The following is a 20,532-nucleotide window of genomic DNA, read 5'->3' as shown; positions in this document are numbered from 1 at the left end:
TTAAAACGGTCTATAGGAGTCGTGACGATACGGTTTTATAATTCTTCGAATGTTTTTCGTTTACTACCAAATGGGACCAGAAAATAGAATGAAAAGCTGTCCCCCAATAATATGCAACACGTACTCACCCGTGACCACGGGCGTACAATATATCGTGCCGGGCAGTGTCTCAACCCACAACTTCTTTTAGTGCTTGGCTTTTTCCTTGAGCAATATTCCTTGGAAACTTGCACAGTTTCTCCAGTCCCCAACCTCTGCATGCACATTAGCTCCCTCTCCTGTTCACCTCGCCCGCATGTTCTACTACACTGTAGTAAAAGGTAAGTGGGATTAAAGGGACGGCATTTAAAGAGAAATTTGAGTTTGTAGCGATTGTAGCGATGTTGAGTCCAAGATCTTCTTTTATTAAATTCCATTTATTGAAGCCTCAACAGTGTGGCTAGCCATGGGACCTGGGATGTAGGCCATTGAGTTGGCGCATTACCCCAGCACCCAGGCTGCTACCGAATAAATTTACATAGTAGGGTGGGGGGAGATGGGACACCTTCAACACAAAACATCCAAATTGCCTGATCGTGTTTTAAACAATTAACAGCGGCCTATGGAAGTCGTGAGGATGCGGTTTTATAATTTATTGAATGTTCTTTGTTTACTACCAAATGGAAAGAGAAAACTAAACGAAAAGGTGTCCCATCTTCCCCCACCCTACCATATACAACACCCAGGGTGCTACCGCATGTATTCATGTACACATTACTTACCTTAGTCCAAGGTTCCGGGACCCATTCCGGGGAGCATGCGACCAATGAACACGATGTTTCAGATTCTGGTTTGGGAGATGGGCACATCAGGTCGGGTCTGGGCTCCCCCCTTGATGCATGAGACTGGTCTACACCTTCAGGCATGTACCGACACTCCACCATTCGTGTTTGGACTCCTCGCCCACACGTAACACTGCACTCTCCGAACTGCCCAAGTTCCCACCTAAGAGAAAAATCGTTAAAAAGTTGTTCAAAATTTAACCTGAGAAGAAGTCGGTAAAAGAAATGAAAAAATATGCCGAAGATCTCACCTAAGAAAAATTGTTAAAAAATTGAAAATTTTTTCTAAGTTTCTACATAAGAAAAGGGAATGTTTAGAATTTTAGACCAAGATTTGGATTCGACTCCTAATCCAACAGTCGTGTATTGGAGGTCAGGGCAAGGATTTGGGGAAATCGATTTAGATCTTTTACAGATTATATTACGTTTATAGAACCGCGTGTGTATTCCATATTCGGTTGTCTTAATCGATTTGACACGCCCATGACGTAAAATAGCTTAACAGCAACGTTCTATATTTCATAATTCGATATATTGCTCCGGCTGGCCCAGCCTAGAACCATGAGAAAGTTTCCACTGATTTGGAGACGCTTTAATGTTATCGCGCGAGGTTTAAAAGGGCATAAGTGCCTAATATGCGCCTTCGAACAACAACATTCGTCTCGTAAAAGGTATCAAACATGATTTGAGGTATAGATTTACATTGAAAAGGTCTGAAAAGAAGCGCGGAATGACACCCAACAGCGACCTAATCCGTCTACTTAGAGTCATATTTCCCTAAGCCCCGTTAACCCAGCCGGGAATAAAAGAGCCGCCGACGGATAAAATGTTTTCTCTGTATGGGTTAACGAGTTGGCGAACACAATGTGCTATTGAGACAAAACATAAATGCAATTGTTTCATCTGCCGTTCACGCCCGATTAAATTATTGAACAAACGAAGCGAAATAACCGCAGCAAGACCAAAATCCGCCATTGACGGTCGAAAAAACTTTTCTTTTTGTTCTACCGACAAAGCGTGGCCATTGTTACGTGCATATTACGTTATAGGCACGACAAACAAGGCCGTACAAACATGGTTGCGGGTACCAAGTGTATAAGATATCATTGTGGAGAAACAATTAATCAAAACCTAGACAAGCAGTGCTTAAGCATAAGGGGTATTAAACTTAACCCAATCTTAAACCAATATATAGGTATAGAGCGCACGTATGACGTACTTGCATATAACAATTTCTCCAAACGTCACTCAAACCAAACAAGGTAAGCTCTAACAGCAGCCTCAACAAAATATGGTAATTCGCTTAAGAGGAAAACAGCAGCGCCTTTCCAAACCATAACAAACTTTCTTAGCGAACCCAGAAATGCAGGTGCTTTTTATATTCTCATGGATGTAGGTCGAAGGCCGGTTTTATGAGTTAATTGGATTGCGGACGTGGGTTTAGTTTACCGTGAAACAGGTTTCGATTATTTTTTACTATTTTTAGTTATGGCCGCTAAAAAGCGTCAAGAAAGCCAATAATCCTACACAGTGGGTTCGAGGGGTTGCCCGGTGTTTGTGAACATACTGTCCAGTCATAAAGTTTGCACTAAAACAACAAGTGGGTTTAGTCTCAAATAAAAGCAGTGACCCGCACTTTTTGAGATTACCCACTTCTAAAACTCATTCGTTCTCTCCAAAGGAAACCGTTTTAAAACAGCGTTTGAATCGCAAGCAATTAAGCAGCAAGTGTGGGAGAGTTTGCCCTCTTAGGAAAGGTCAGTTGGCTTTTTATAAAGAGTTGAAAACTATCATATGAGACTAAATGAGCCGTCCCCGCAATGTTATTTTAAAATCTTAAGATTTGGCAAAAAGGTGGAAACATAAAATATGATTCGTCCTCGGCTCTTGTCAGATGGGGATATATACGGTACAAAACATCGTAAAAATTTGGCAGAAAGGGTAGAAAAATAAAATAGGATCCCTTTGGCTTAAAATGCTATTTTTATGCAACTTTAAATCAGCAATACCACCTACTACGTAATCGCATGTCTCCTTTGACCCTTAGAGGAAAGATTTGTCCAAGGTACTTAAAACATAGGGCACGTATATAGCCTATAGGCTGGGTATATTTTGACCCGTGGCGATAAGCGTAAGGGCAAATTGGAACGTGTGTAGTACCCAAACAAGTAGTGCCTTGTGTGCGTTTGACCCTTGAGAAGCTTAGGAGTGGTCAGTGACTCATTTTCAAAAGCAAATTACCCTGTTAGTGGGTTACGTTACAACCTCTACTGACACTGGTGATTCAGGGGGCGGGACAACTCATTTTCGGATCTGGTATTAAGGAGCCTATAAACGGTTGCTCTTTGTGCTAAGATGAAAATTCGACAGGCATCATAAGCTGAAAGCGGAGCAAAATACCGCGAGTCTTAGTTATAACCTATCAAAATGGTGTGGACGTTTTCTGGAAATTACTAAGTGGTGGAATCAGGTTAAGAATCAAAGCTATAGCCACGATAAACAAAGGGTTTGACCCAGCAATAGAAATTCAATTTGAAATCCTCTTGAAGGAAACAACGGCCCCTTTGTTTGAGGCGTTTTCAAATAAATATTGTTTGTTCCGCTACCGAAGTGAGCACCCGAAATTGAGCCAAGTTTAGTTAGCCGGGCAGGTATTCTCCTACGTCGACAGCTAGCAAACAGAGCAATGCCGTGAATGCAGCGGCGTTGATACTACTACGATAACGGTATCTGGTTTTAAGTGTCTGTAAACATCGCTTCAGATGGGCTCGCAATTTCGTGGCTGGGCTGTCCTCACACAATTACCAGCATGGCTGTTGCGCGGATGAGTAAGGCGGTGTGGGGTTGGTCCCACCGTTCCCATTACAACCGAATGTTCGGTTTCTAATTGGGCTTGAAAAGTCGGTGTGACCGAAGCCCCGCATCCGACGTTGGGCGTGAGGTATGTTTGGTTAAGCTAAGGTGACTCGACCGGACTCGCCAAGTTAAACAAACAAAAACTGGCAACAATCAAAACTCGAAAAGCCGCAGAAGTAGTTTTAAAGGCAGGGCTCATGTAACTCAGTTTCAAGTCACCTTAGCCCTAATTACCTGAACACAAGTGCAAGCGGGATGTGTTACATTTCGAGCCTTGAAAATTGTTGTCGCATATAACTGGTCTAGTAGTTTAGATTATAAAGCTGCAAAGGAGACATAAATTACATGCCTTGCACCTCGCTCTTGCTACAAGTGGGGATTGGAAAGTTACATTTATCTCAAGGACGCGTTTTTAGCGATGTCGTAAGAGCTATTATGTCTGGGTGGGTTCACGCCGTTTTAAAGTTCATCAAATGGATGAAACCGTCCAGGGCTTGCCTTATTATGGGATTACATTACGTATAAGGCACTAAATATAGCGGAGTGCTCAATTCACGTCACATTAATATAAGTGAAGCAATTGACGATCATTAATGACTGTATGTATAACATCGATTCTCCTACCCATAACTTTCAATTAGCTGCATTCCAAAACGAAATAAACAACGCCCATTCAAACGCTTAATTAAGCTAACGGCCGGCAGGGCCACATACGCGAAAACCGCGCAATGACGTCATCAATAGCTCTTTGTTCTTTTAGTATATGACGTAACAAAGAATTACAGACAAATCTATAAAATTTGTGCTGAATCGGCCACGATTCCCGCGATTGTTTCCGTACTTGTAGATCGATTATCTAGTTTATTTATTTTAAGCAGAACGTCTATTTTAGGAACAAACTACCGACACGTATTAGTGTCTCGTGGCAAATTTAGAAACTTGCGCCCATTAGTTCCAAATTAAGGATAATCAGGTAAATTGACCGCTAACTGGAAACGAACAAAAGCGCAAACATTCAGACTTGACGTGGAGCATCGAGCGTAAACTAGTTGAACCTTGCTTGGATGATAAATTCATTTTAAGCAACTACGTGTGACCGTTGGCGCCGAGGCTTCACTGTTCAGGCGATTGCAGCCGAAATACACTGGGTTCAAAACTCAATACTGGGAGCAATACTATAATAGTTGTATGTTTCCTAGACAAGACAATTAACAGCCATTGCTCAAATTGGGGTGTTTGGCACCAATTTGTCGCTTAATGGGCAAACTATGTCTTAAATTTCAGGCCCCTTGTCATGCCACGCTTCTGGACCTTACCCACATATAATAGAATAAAAGCTACCGATGACAAGTCGTTTACACGTACGCAACGATACGATAAAACTGATTTGGCGTCAAATTTTGTTCATAAACCACCGGGTTCAGACGAAGGAATAAATTCCCTGTGACTTGATGGAACTTACCTGTTTGGGAGACCGTATGTTGAAACAGCGAGAAAAAGAAGAATGAAATAACTGAGAAAACGTGGTGCTGGCCACGCGGGTTTCCAACTAAAAACAGCTGAAGTCTGACTATTGTTTCTTGCCTTTATATGCGACCGGCGCCGCACAAGAGTCTGAGGCGAGCTCATGGTACAATGCGTTGACATTACTTCCGGAGTTGGCGAGCCGCTAATTGAAAACTTCCATTTTGTGCGCGGAAACAAAGTTCTCGCATGAAGCTGGTCCTCGGTTGGCAGCCGTGACGTGATTCCACGTGACGTTGAGGCATCTTGTCGTCTTTCCTCGCGCTGCATGTTAACAGTTTCATCTGGATCGGTTCCGAGGTTTGGCCGCGTTTTATTCCACAAATGACGACGGCGAGCGAAAGAAAGTTTACTACGTGGAGTGCGGTTAGAGGATACGTCATGGCCCAGTTTACCCGGGCAAGCCACAGGCAACGTTGGCTGATAGCAACAACAACATACGTGGCTGCTATAGTAATCTAAACCCACTAAGGATCCTTGTAGGCGCTCGAGTGTTTCTAGCGAGTGCTCCGACGATCGCATTATTGCTTCCGTAGACGGCGATTGCGAATTGTGGACCTTGTTCATCGTCGTATCATCTCTTTTGGCCGGTGATGCAGTTGTTATTTTAGTAGCTTGTGTAATTCTCCAACCCCCAAGTGCTTCTTGCTCGGCCAAGCGTGTACAATGGTGCTAAACCTTTGGCGTTAATCACTTCCGAGTCTTATCCTCTCAGACAACAATTTACAGCAATATTACAAATCTTGACATAAACAGTGAATACTTTATACTGAGTATCGTGGTGTTGGACTAACCTCTAAGCGTCAGATTACTGCAATACTTTAAAATGGCAGAAAGATTAGGGGATTACGTTACACGGTTTTATTAACAGTAAAGTTTTAGTATAAGCAACTTCATTATTCAGAGCAAAGGAAGTTATAAGATGATATCAATCTAAATACGTCGATGGGCCTGTTGGGGACAATACCTGGCTTTTTTAAGTCTTATATAACTTTGTATACAAACATTTAATTACTTAGCGCTGCTTCGACTGCAGTTTACCCGATTCACGAGGCGTCGTATGTCAAAATAAGTGACCACTGTAATTGCGAAACCGTTACAAAACAAATTCCTACGGAAAGGTAAGAACAGGACAATTTTTACACGGCAGTCGATTGCACCCGGCCGTTTTTTTCCGGTTAGGGGACCCTTAAGCGTTGCGCAGGGTTAAGCCGCTTAAAACCAACTAAAGGAATCTAAGACCTGGGGGTAACTGGATACGGAATGTGGGACGAGCTCGACAGTTAAAAATCTGCACGAAAGAAATCAGCGGCTAACGTATTTTGGGAGGTATCCGGCTGTTTCCTTAGAACGCGAAACAAAACACACAAACGAGAACCCGCACCTGCCGGTAACAGCAAGCAGATATCCATCATCACGGCCACCTTGCCATAAGGCGACAACCTCCCTAGTTTTAAGCAAATCCGCAGAAATAAAACAACACATCTACCCGCATCGTTTATTTTAACACTGCGTGACAAGCTTACCCATCATCGTTATAAAACCACTGCTTCTCAACCTCTGGTTGGGTAACGATTTTAAACTGGGTCACCATTTGACTTTGGTGGGTACGGTACAGAACAATTTACACTACAACTTTTATCTTAAACTTTTTATGTTTTCTTTGGCGGAGCAAAGTGGACTCTGGTTTCTACTATGTAACTTTATTTTAAATTATCATATAATTTTATAATTAAAACAAGTGGCTTATAATATGGTTTTTAAAATTGTGTGGCTTAAGTTTCTATTAGTTTAAAACTTAAAATGTACTGCCATAAAAAATCTTTTAAATAAACTGGCACAAAAAAAATTTAAATCTTTTTTTTAAAGCATGTGTCAACGAATAGTACCAAACACTGCGTTTTCTCTACTTAAACCAGCATCTTATTCAAGCTGTATTTTATTAAAATATGCATCATGCCATACACGCTGTATTGCACAAGGTGCATTAATAACGCTTTGTGTCATGCATGCTTTGTAAATTAGCGAGACAGAACGCCCTTTTGACAACTTGCGTACACAAATGTAATTCCGTTTGAAAGACAACAGACAAGTTCGCATACATCAAACTTGTATGCAAGCTATCAGGGGTTAGAACCGGAACCAAACGGGCTAAAATGGCCAATTTTTTATTCGACCCATTTATTAGTAAACAAAGAATATTTACAAGCGTTGTTAATTGTTGAAACACGACCAGCAAGATAGATGGGTCTTAGACGCCCACAGTATATATAGTAGGGTGGGGGAAGATGGGACACCTTTCCACTCTATTTTCTTGTCCCATTTAGTAGTAAACAAAGAACACTCAAAGAATTATAAACCTGTATCTTCACGACTCCCATAGACCGTTGTTAATTGTTCAAAATACGATCAGGATATTTCAATATTATGTGCTAAAAAGGGTCCCATCTTCCCCCACTCTACTATACCATGCCAACCCCACAGTACTATAACTTCAAACTGTATTTTACTATATTATACTAATGCGAAGTAACGTGTCGAGCTTTTCCTAAATGTCCTCTCGCTTACTTTTTGGATCATGAGCGAATTTTTCCTCCCGATTTCAATCTAGTTGTTGAAAAAGTTTAGTTATTTTTGGAAAACTGTGGTAAATTGAAGTAGGCGATAATGTGGGTCTAGCTTTGACTACGGAGCATAACTGTATCTCAATGAATATGAATTACACGTGTTAAACCACACGCGACCTTTGAAAAAGGTGGGCCGATTAAAACGATAGTAGTGGGTGATAGGGTTGAAGTTTCAACACAAGGGTAACAGTCTAATATTTCTGAAGCTACCTCGACCTTTCTAAGAATGGGAAACTCGATCGTTAAACACGCTTGCGGTGAAGGACCCGTATTTATTCCAACCACAAGGGTTGACGACGTTTGCTCAGCGGCCGCGTACTGTTTGTGTCAGGGCAAGTCACAACAATGACGTATAGAAGCTTATGGGACACCCTTGGCACTGTGGGTCGTATTCAGGTAAGTGGCTGATGTGCAAAACAACCACAATGCTTCCGGGTAAGTTTGGGGCCGACTTTCTACTGTCACGGGTTACTTGCAACGAAAACTAATGCTCTGTATTGTAGACCTACACCCCCGCTACTAAAGCAGTCGTCAATTTGAACTTACGACGACCTGATGCTGGTAAACAGTATTGTGACAAAGAAGCGACTTGTGCAACTTTTGAATCAAGGGCGGCAGTTTACTTCTCCTTTTAGCGACAAAGTAAATATTAAACCGCGAACTTCTATACACGTCAGCCGTAAAGCTCTTGATATGGCACATACGACAATTAAAGTTATAATTCCCATCGAACAATACCCACACTGTCGAAGGCGACAGGAGGGACATTGTTCTCACTGGAATTCGTAACATGCCACCCCACGATTTTTCGAAACTCTTGAAACTTAAAAAACGGAAGTGCAAATATTTGCCAAAAGTTGAAACACGAATGCAATAACCAACCACGAGTTCAATGCTGTAAAAACAGAGACTATAGGATACGCTTTAAGCACTTCGCAGAGCAGGAAGTCCGAAATACCACGGTATAATTACCAATGCCCGTCTTAACCACGTAATTATGATACTCTGTGCTATGACGTAATTTGACGCGGACGATGGCTTGTGACGTAACACCAAAACTTCTGATTTTGAAACTTATATGACCCTATGGCTGTTTTACAATGAAAGTACATTACTGTTGGGCAAGATGGGATATCGTTAGCACGGAAATCGCATATTTTCTGATCGTGTTTTTAACAATTAACAACACCCTTGTAGAATCGTAAGGATACGGTTATATAAATCAGTAAATATTCTTTATTTTACTACCAAATAGGACGAGAACATAAAATAAAGCGTGTCCTATCTTACCCAACCCTACAATATAACGAACGGGATATTTTCCCGCCGTGCTAACGGTTATCGTTGTGTTAAATAGTAAAGCATTAGCGCAATTCGTATCAACTCAGGCGTACGAGTTGTAAACAAGAGACCCGGGAGACAGTTTTGCGAACCCACGTTTCGTACGCGAGTGGTTTACTACTGGGGTGATAGATAGGGCGGGTTCTTCAATCATAAAACTGCGATGCTTTTGTGGCAAAGGATTTACTCCGGGCCGATGAGTAGCTCGAAAATCCAAGGGATCAGTAAAACAAACACGAAAGATGAGAGTCCTTTATAGTAACTGCCAGCTTCGTGGATAATTCACATTTAGGGGCGGGCTGAATCATTCGTAATGAGACTGGCGACGCTTTGGCAGGACAGAGGGCGAAAGTTCCGTTCTATAGGCACGTTTCTGGATTTTTAAAGGTAATTGGTTCGTGACGTTTACTACTATATAGTAGAGTGGGGGAGATAGGGCGACTTTTACTTTTCTCGTCCCATTTGGTAGTAAACAAATAGTTTTTACAGAATTATATAACCATAGCCCGCCACTCTAAAAGCGATGCAAGTTGTTAAAAACACGATTAGGGAATGTGTGTGTTTTAAGATGGTAACAGTATCCGTCTTTAACCAAAGTACTATTTTGTGTTTTGTATGTCACTCAAAGTAGTAAACCAACGAGTAGAATACACCACTTCACCCATGCGTGTAGTAGTCGGATTATCGCCGAAAATTGGCGTCGGAAAAGGAAACAAAAACACAACAGCTAAAAGAGACGGTGCATGCGAATGTGCATGCGAATGTGCCACAAGCTGAGTTACTGGTTGACGTAGAGACTGCTCGGTCGTGCCCACTGAGGGATGAAACTAGTTTTATCTGACTTACCATCTCGGGCAAGCTTGGGCTAATTGGGACGTGGGTATGTTACCCGTCTTGCCCCAACAAAAACTTGTCGCTAACTCTGGTCTACCGTGGGGTGAGTAAATAATTCGACAAAGTGATTTAGAGGATAAAAAATGACGTGCCGGTCTAAGAATCTTAAAGTTTTCACGACGAGAGAGTAAACAAGGACGAATTAATGCGACGCTGGGTATAAATAAAAAGACTTTCCATTTTACTTTGGTTAACTAGAGTTACATAATGCGTCACAATGATTAAAGTATGACGTCGGTCCATTTGAAATGGTTCCGAAATTGGTTAAGAATAACTTTCTCCTCGCATTGCGGCTTATTAAGCGAGCTGTATGACGAAGCGCAAATAGTGCGTAACAAAGTAACCCATGTAACGCATAACATGTTGCTTCTTTACCAAATATGTAAACCGGTCACTCAATTACAACACCTTGCTAATATGTGATAGATTCGGGGTGTTGGGGTGGGTAAAGCGACAAGTATGTCGGCCCAGTTGGCAGCTTGCTTTGTAAAAGAGGATAAGGGGCGAAGGCCGAGTCGCTCGATTTAGCTTTGTTTACGCAGGGGTTCAAGACCATTTTACCCTCAGAACAATAGACGCTTATTCCATTGTGCTTCCGTTATGTAAGAGCCCCGGGAGCGTTAAGTGTAATATCTCAGCTTTACTACACAAGGCTGTAGTTTAATTTCTAATTTAAAGTCACCGCTTTTAATTCAACTGCTTAATAGTGAAATTGACGAGTTCGGGGCCCACCTGTTCCATGTATGACATCGGAGTCTTGAAACTTCTACGCCGGGCTGTTAAATCATTAACTTAGTCAAATAATAAATCTAAAACGATTCATTTGTCAATTGCGTCGGGATTACTGATTAACGACCGCAAAGCTATCCATGTTTGTCCGAGTATTGGGCAACAAAATAAACGTCGTCGATGTCGACTTGATACACAGTGGTCTTAAGGACAATTATTGTTGATAACATTTAAAGATAACGCCATCCGCCCCTGCTATTAAGTTGCATTCCGCATCTCAACAATATATTGTTGCTGTCTGCTGCGCGAGGTTAATTCTATGGTTGCTGTTTCACCAGCTTGTACATAAATAGAGCGAATAGTCTGACTTGAGAGCACATACAGAACAATCCACCACCTTAGGGGCTTGTGTGTAACAATTTATAACTCAAGTTTCACGGATCGAATTTCCGCAGCAAAGTCGTAGCTTATCGGGCGCGGACTTGGGCAAAAGTAGGGCCAATATGCGACGTTGTATAACAGATCTTTAGGCTGTCATGCGGTGTACTAGAATTGTCCTGGGACTTTCGTCGTTCTCACTGGAAAAGGCCGACATTGTGGTCACACGGGTTCCGCGTTTACGAGGCAGGGAATCGAAGCGGAAGATTAACAAGGCGAACATATCGCTTACACTCCACGGCGAAAAAGCGAAAGCCGTCGTCGATGCTACGACGTGTAATTGCATGTTATCTGTTATAGATCCACTGGACAACACATAGCGGCTTCACATAGCGTTAAATTGCGGTTTCGCTCTCAAGTCTGATTTGTAATTAGTAAATGCAAATTATTACTTCAGCATATGTAGAGTCGAACCGGTGTTGGATATTTTTCGTATGATGGGCGTAGAATGCACGCAGCGAAGTCGCCATGAAGAATTAGGCGGATTTTTTCTTCAAAGGCTCGATTTTATTTCAAAGCGAACCGAGGATCAAACTAATCTGCATATTTTCATTCAAGGACTTTTATTGGATGACGAAGACGGGCAGCGACAATTTTGAGTCTAAATGTTATTCAATTACGGGCTTAACTTAGAGCTAAAATTGCCGGATCAAAGTTGACAAAGACGGGTTTCTAAGCGACCATAGAGTGAACGTGAGCCATCTATTACGTTACATTTGCCTTGGCTGGAACTGACTGTAAAAAGCGCTATCTCTTACAGTGTTGGGGTATATGGACAGTTTCTTTGCATACCGACACGTGCGTTCCACCTCGAATAGTATGTATACACTGGACCGATTCTAGCTGCACATTCACCGTGATATTTACCTTACACACCGGCTGCTAAATTAAAAACGTCTCAAAAATGAAAAAGGGCTAAAACCAACTGCAGCCTATATCAGCGTGAGTTCCTGGTCCGAACAAAACAAACATATTCCCTTTGTTTGACCGATCGCCAGTAGCCAACATAAGGCACTCGATGCCAATCCATCGCTTTACTATTAAGTCTCCCATTTTCGACAATGAAAAGCAAACGGAGCCAGAAACGATGTTTTCAGAGGAAGTATTTAGGGCGCCTAGCAGCAAATCACTTCCTTCAACCACGATAACATCACACGTACTTAGTGGACAATTGAAAACCATTGTCGCAACAGTAACAGTTTCAACATGAAATACCGGGTACTAAAATGTACCATAATAAACTGACTGAATTTTTTCTCAACTTATTCAATAAAAGTTAAATATTCTCCTACATAAATTAAGCGATAACTAAATCCTACCTGTCTAAACTGACCATATATACATATACCTGTCCTAAATACCTGTAGCTGTAAACGCAACTGACATTCCTAAGCTACCTGTGCCCCGGCACACAGAATAGCGAGTCCACGATACCCCGTTAATATAGGCTGCTGCTGTCTGGATTCACAATGCGTCGTAAATTCACTTTTTTCCTTCTCAAACATAAAAGTGAACACGAACCAACAACGGTGTCCCCTCAGCCCCCCCTCGTGGTTGGAAACAAATCGATTACCGCAATAAAAGTCTTGACTTAAAAGTGTGACATAAATATAAAAACCGCAAACAAGTTTTGGTATAAACAATGTAGCTGGGAACCTTTGAAAATATAACTTCTGTGTTATACATTATACATGGGGTTAAAAACTTGGATTACAATGACAGCGAATCTTAAAACGAGTAACCAGTATAGCAACTAACTAGATTTAATGTTAAACTGGAAACTTATGCAAGTAAAAACATGTTGTACATTGTAAATATAGTAGGTTTGGGGAAGATGGGACGTTCATGCATTCTATTTTCCCGTCCCATTTGGTTGTAAACAAAGAACACTCAAAGAATTATAAAACCGTATCCTTACGACTCCCATACACCTGCCATAGACCGCTGTTAATTGTTAAAACAAGATCAGATGTTTAAATATAATGTTCTAAAGTCATTCTATCTTCCCTCACCTTACTCTATGATTAATTTATTGTGGAAAAACGGCTAGAGATTCAACTAGTATGATAAAGTGGTCACATACATAGTTCTGCTGCATTCGGCGTAATGTTGCGGCATATTTCACACCTTTGTGACATATTGGCGCTTTAAGATCGCTATATATCAAGATATTAATCATTTTTTATTTACCAACAGAAACCAATGCAGCGTTGTTATTTGCGTTTGCTTAGCACCATCAAAGCGAAGAACAAACTTCGCTTGGGACGATTATTCACCGCAGTTCTCTTGAGCAACAGCTGGCAGCAGAGTCGGTTATATATCACCTAGTTTAAGGCCGGGAAAGGAAAACAGAGTTCCGAGTGGCCTTGACATCGTTCCTTTCAATAGTCAACGCATAAACGCACATAAAGGACATAGGTCAATTCGCGACATCTTTTCAGCAGAAGCGCTCTTGAATGTAGTTAAAATATACAAAGAGAAACCACTTGTACCGATTCTTGTAACTGCTACTCTGTAAAGCTATACATCACTTTGGAAACGAGAAACGTAGCTATTGCCAAACCACTCACTTCAATGAACTGACTATAATAAACGTTAACAGACTAACGAAGACGTACAAATATTACACACATCAACGAATAATACGCGTAGCATTGACTTAACGGGCATAACGCAAAACACTTGTAACCTATACACAAGTATACCGATAACACGCATATAGTGTATAACACTTATATTTACAAGTATTTAAAATAACGCGAAAAAAAAAAGATTTTCGTAATTTTGAAATCTTAGCTTTAGAAAACTCTTGAAAATTCGAACTCGTAAACTTCACAAATCACCATGAAAACTAGAGAGAAATTCAAAACGCCGGTCAGTGACCCGACTTCAAAATGCCATGGCATTTCGAGACCCAATTGGCGTGGTTTGACTCGAACCGATTCGGAAATCAATAAAAAGAAAGACACGAAATTTATTGAGTTGATTGCGTACCTTTAAAATACACTAGCTAGTCTATGGGTGTATGTTTATACACAGTCTAGGCTTGGGCCAGTAAATCTGGGCAGGGGACAGTTCAAAGCTTGGGCTATTAGCTCAATGGTGACTATGTTCGCTCGTTAAAGCGCACGATTTATGATTTAGGTCGAGTAAAGAACTTAACCGATATACGGGGGGTCTGTATGACGTGTGAAGCCAAACAGAAGGCCAATGTTTGCGAACTTTGTGCCCAGGCTTTGGCGGAAAAATATCAGATCTTGCACGCGATCTAACACCCTCGCCTCAATTTATGAGACCTTGTAAAAATAGAAAACAAAATGCCGCTCGAACGTGGAAAAGCATATTGCAAACGCGGAAGTACAAAGGCGGTTTGGTGGTCTGCAAAACATCGCATTATTACGTTGTACAGCATACACAGGCGGTTTTATAACTCCTGCCTTTCTCGGTAAAGCGTCAAAATAAATCCGAAAATCAAACGAAAATCGTCGCCTGATCTTGTTTCATACAGAACTACGATTTTCAGTAGTTTGTATTGTGCTATTACTTTCCGCTTTTGGGGAATCAGGCGCCAGCAGATCCTAAAATCTATCAAAGCCTATTTGAAGTTGCGAGCGACTTGAAACTTTATACATTTAAGAATGAGATCTGCCGGCATATCACTCTAGTCTTGTTTATTTTGGCCGGCAATAACCGCAAAATCGATCCCCATACAATTGTATGGAGTTTTATTTTAGGGTTTGATGCAACCAGTAGATAGTGTAACGTGCCGATGCACTTTATACTCTATATTTTATATGGTTGAGATAATATACGACCTACGCCAAGGTACACTAAGGGGTCTAGATTTTAGGAGAGATCGAAAATGGGTGAGATCCTTCGACACACTGATATACGCTAGGGGACCTGTATCTGTTTTAGCTGAATGGATCCAAGACCCCTTACAATTTAGTAATAAAAAATTTAGGCCAATCGCAATTTTTTAAACCTTAAATGTGAGAATAAGTCCACTGAATGAGTATCAAAATTTAGTTTGTTTCTTATAATAATATTGCTTTGGGGAAAGGTTATCGTAGTACCCAGGTGTATGAAGCAAAAATATTTCGAGATATTTTAGTCCAATGACGTAATCGGAAGGAACCATATACGGAATTTCTTGTAAACTTTCGAAATTTCTTTCCGTTCAACTTTGTGGGCTGCTGGCGTTGAGTTTTATGACGGAAGCACCGACGTTACCGCAGCTTGTTTTTCCAAGAGCCGCAAACGAGCTTACTGCTTGGAAATACGTCGGGAAATGCTACAATTTGTGTAGTACACCTGGAAAGCTGCACCGTTGTGTTGAACAATAATTCAGCGCGGTTAAGAACAGCAACCGCGGAAACTACTGCTTGAGTATAGAGAACTAAAACAGCAAAAGCAATCAATTAGAAACTCTATAAAAACAGGTTGTTTTTGTCAAAGAGGCCAAGAGGAAAAGTCTAAAATGAGATCACTGCAGGTGGGAGGTAAAACAACTTGGAAAAGACGAAGACGTTGTTGTTTTCACGTAAGTGGAACTTTGGACCCCTCCAAGGGTGCCAATAAATGCACGAACATACAACATTGTTTAAACTATCAAAGCAACCGACAAGTCCCAAGAAACCAGTGTTGGATTTGCTCGACAAGACAGTAGTAAATCACACTCCACCACACCTGTTGTCCGCTTGCCGAATGCGGTCACGTAGACTCGTAGAGTCTTATCGTAAATATGGGCAAGACATGTTTGAAATATATTTTCCCTTTCCATTTGGTAGTTAATGAAGAATGTTTAAAGATATATATGATCGTATTAGCACGACTTCCATATATCGTTGGTAATTGTTTAAAACACGAACAGGATATTTGAGTATTTGTGCTTGCGCAATCCATCTTATCCCACACTCGGCCCAGGTCTGCGTGCAGCCGGTAAGGATGTACGTCACAATATATCATAGTGACGACAGAAGCCCACATTGTGAATATGCGAAAAAAATATCCGCTTTACCGCAAGACACCCAGGACAAAAGGTGAAACAACAGACCCGTTGGAAATGGTTGTGCTGATATAAGCTACAAAACGAAGCTCGTAAAAGCGTAAAAGGTCAGCAAACGAGAACAGGTACACGACCGTTGCTAAATAAGCAAGCTTGGCCTATATGTATTGGTTTAACGTTAAATACGATCATTACTGATGGCCCACTTTCAAGTGTCATTAATCTGCGAGACGAGAAAGTGGTATTTTACATTAAACTCGTTTGGCTGAAACTGAAGGCAGAATGTTTTCACTGCTCAAAGTGCAAACTGTGTACATAGTGAAGAAATATTGATCAAACCATTATAAAAGCAAACTTACTGTTGTCGAAGACCGGATATGCGGACAGGCGCACGAGCGCCACCATGCGATTGAGTTCCATCGTCAGATTGGTCGCTACTGTGGGTAGAATGAACTTCCCCAATGAACAACACCACGTAGGCAAAGGAAAGGAGATTTTTCAACAAGTATTTATGAAACATAACAGTAAGCAGGTGCTAAAGAGTTTAACTGCCAATACAAACGACCATGTTTAGTATTTTAAGATAAGGCTGACTTGTATAAATACCCAGCTATCTGTAGTAAACTGAAACCGTCTAGGTTTAGCCTAGTTTACACTAACGTTCCTGCGCTTTCTATTTACAAACAAGGTTAAATAGACTCCAGTTGTCATTTATAAACGAGCGTCGCCTCGCTTCGTTTGCTTTTCGGAACTCGAGTGAGATATGGCTGGCATTTTTACCCACTACAGAGCGATTGGTTAAGGGCAAACTTCAGCTGAAAATACTTAGCTCGTTTCGTGCGACCTTTGGCGAGTAGCATCAACCGGCTTAAACGATACAAGTCTTTCTCAACGTTAACTTACACAAGTAAGGCTTACACCAGAAAACAACTTTGCTTCACCAAGATACGATCGCAAATAACTTTAAACTGCTGTAATTTACATTTTCGGGAAAAACTTTTTCTAAGCGACCTTCAACGCTGTGTGAGTCTAGCCAACTCTTGGCACGTTCAACCACCCTTGTATTATACGCGGTTATTTTGCTCAGGCCTAATTGATACCGCCGTGCTAATTACGCGTAGTTTACCACATCATAGGCTGACAGGGTTAGCAAAGAATTTTAAGAATTCAAAAATACTTTTGCCCGCTTATGGTTGCCGATGTTAGTTATTTTGTAAGTTGTTTCTTGCATTAAATTCGACACAGATTTGGCCAAATAAATCCCTATATCAAACGAATGGGACTAACCGTCTGACGTTTAGCCGATTTTCGACCAAAGGAGACACTCCGGGCGCAAGAACATAAGCCTAAGCTTCTATAATCGCTAATTTCGTTGTCCACTGTTACAAGACTACGGACACAACAACATATAGTAGAGTAGGGGGAGATAGGGCACCTTTCATTTATTTTCTCGACCCATTTGGTAGTAAACAAAAAATTAAAGAATTAATAAATAGTATATCCTCACGACTCCCATGGTCCTTTGTTAATTGTTTAAAACACCAGGATATTTTGATATTAAGTGCTAAATGTGTCCCATCTTCTCCCACCCTACTATACCACTACCTGGCCTTCAACTACGTTATGAAGATGCGAGTAAAGCTCGAGTGTCAGAGGGTTGGGCGCTGAGTAATTCGGGAACCGCCGCCCAACAAACTCTTCCCTCACTCTCACAAACCGGGACGCCAAGATGTCTGCCGATTTGTGTAAATTAATACAAAAGATTGTCCGCGAGCAAGCCAGCGCACACTTCGGGTTCGGAAACAGTTTTGAACTTGCTGCCTGCTGAGGCCGAATTGCCTTCTAGTATTTCAAGGTTGGCTTGTAGATTGAATAACAACCAATTACCATTACACCGTGATTCACGCAGCTTATGCCCTCAGCTCGACAGCCAGTACACCGATTGTAAATTATCTCGGATCTGAACTTCACTTACGCTAGTATTGAGTTTCCGACGAGAAACCGATGATCAAATCAAACTTCTATAAAAGTTTAATCTCACGCCCATGGCCGCTAATCCTAATACTTAACTTTAAATTGCTCGTTCATTTTACCAAATACGTTAAACTGCAGAGCTGCGTTGTAACCACTGAGCGTTAAAGTGGTGGCGTTTGAAACATTCCCGCACCTGCTGCTGTGATAAACTAGCTGTTGGCCTTCGCGAAATAGCTGCGCAAATAGTATTGGGCAAGTTTACGGATCACGTTATGCCAATGTTGGATGGATTTCCACAGAGCAGGTCCCGGTATAAGGGCACAGCTGTCAATCAAACTTTTTCCCTTGTTCTCCAAGGCGAGCAGCGACATGGGAACTTACTGCAGCCAAGTGCGGACACAAGTACGTTGTGGTTTTTTAATTAAACCCACTGCTCCATAAAACCAACTTGAAACGCTGTTCATGGTGGCCCATTAACCGCACCTGAAGTTAACAGTTGGGCTCGTACCAAAACAATTTTCAATATAGCGACAAATATCCAATTTCACCAACACCCACGTTAAATTTACAATACCGAGCACATTTCGAAAATTGCAAAGTGTTAAACTATGCGCGGCATTACGGGTTTGTAGCGTTGCGAACGTAAACGTGAATCTAAAATGATATCGACAAAAATGTCGACGCCAGGTGATAGACGAGCGACACCTCTGCATATGAATGCACTCGAATACGACAAGGGTGAACGAAAGGGGTTAAAAAACAACCCACCGCGAAAAAGCCCAAGAATGAGGTGACTGTTCATGTGGGGTTGTTACATTATCTGTGTAATTGACACCTGTCACCTCACGGTGAAATAAATCTATTGTATTTTGGCGCAAAGCAAATCCCATCTGTTAAAGTTACTTGTAACTTATTGACTCTTGCTACAATAAATGACGAAAATCCAACTACTTAGAGGGTGTTGTTCATTTAAAGACAGGCGGAGTAATTAATAGACACCTTTGCGGTTAAAGTTAATGAGTAAAAATTGCATTTGAAATACTTTGCGGTAGTTCCTTAGCGTTTAAAAGAGAATTATGAGGGCGAACAAAACACACCAATGTCATAATATCATCATGTAAAGCAACAACAACATCGGCCCCGAAATCCCTTGCGATTTTAACAACTAAAATCCACAAACTTAGCGCTCAGGATTTCAAACTTTTTAAATCCTGATCAAAAGTCACATCATAGGGTAATATAGTAGGGCTGAGGAAGTTGGGACATCTTTTTATTTAGTTTTCTTGACCTATTTGGTAGTAAAAAATTCAAAAAAAGATATAAAATCGTATCATCACGACTCCCCATATACCTTTGTTAAACGTTTAAAACATGGCCAAGATATTTGAACAATATGTGTTAAAGGTGTCCCATCTTCCCCATCCTACTATACCACCTGTCCCATCTTCCCCATTCTACTATACAACATGTCCCGTCTTCCCCACGCTACTATACAACATGTCCCGTCTTCCCCACGCTACTATACAAGTACAACAATATGCACATTGTTCTAGAATATTACGTCGATGTCTAAATATTCATAACCTTTTAGCAAGCAGGGGTAGCGGATACGGAAACTTGATTAACTTATTTACAAAAAAGCATGGGCAGCAAAGGCAACTAATTATCCACAACAAACGGCTTTAAAATAGAACAAAATAGAAAGAAGTTTTGTCGTCATTGACTGAGGCACAAAAGGCGTCTTCATGTCATAAAACATATATTTAAAGATTTTATCGCGTATACCCTATCCCAACAAAGCGTAATAGACGCTTTTGTATTCCTAAACAATAATTTCTTGCCAAAATGTCAATTCTCCTACCTCATGCTGCTATTCGGGGAGCTAAAAGTTGACCTGATGACGTCACACGGTTCGCCGATGCAGGAAAGCGATTTGTTCGTTTGTTTCATTGTGACGTCACAGCGGTCTTCTGATACCATCGCGCCCGTTACTCTGTGGTGGCAAAACTGCTTCGAATACTGGAATCCTGTCAAAATAAAAAGCGATTTAAATAAGAGGTTGAGCGCTCGCCTCATTACGTATTGGCAAACAGATGAAATTGATAACCCCGAGGTCAACTATGGGGATTCGATTCTCACACAATACAAGCAGAGCAAGGCGAGCGGAAATGCTCAACCCAATCAACACCTATGAGGATGCAAAACATCAGAAACTGTTTGTATCTGTGTATAGTAAGGTGCTTCTATTTTCTCGTCCAATTTGGTAGTAAACAAAGAACATTCAAAGAATTATAAAACCGTATCCTCACGACTTCAATGC

General features: G+C 41.2%; 1 protein-coding gene across 3 annotated transcripts in view; it reads right to left on the bottom strand.

The window, feature by feature from the left end:
• The window catches only part of LOC149737158 (ADAMTS-like protein 1), a 49,297-nt gene that overhangs the window by 12,811 nt on the left and 15,954 nt on the right, over positions 1 to 20,532 (bottom strand). For all 3 annotated transcript variants that reach the window (XM_089877526.1, XM_089877525.1, XM_089877528.1), the window contains 3 exons: positions 20,074 to 20,239; positions 762 to 984; positions 129 to 308 (listed from right to left, as the gene is read on the bottom strand). In XM_089877526.1, coding sequence (XP_089733652.1) covers positions 129 to 308; positions 762 to 984; positions 20,074 to 20,239 — 569 coding nt within the window. The remainder of the gene's footprint in view (positions 1 to 128; positions 309 to 761; positions 985 to 20,073; positions 20,240 to 20,532) is intronic.

The sequence above is a fragment of the Ciona robusta genome, chromosome 4 (genome assembly GCF_009617815.1).
Source record: "Ciona robusta chromosome 4, ASM961781v2".
NCBI classification, from domain to species: domain Eukaryota; kingdom Metazoa; phylum Chordata; class Ascidiacea; order Phlebobranchia; family Cionidae; genus Ciona; species Ciona robusta.
Note: the sequence above shows the minus strand (reverse complement) of the source record. Positions and strands in the feature narration are given on the sequence as shown.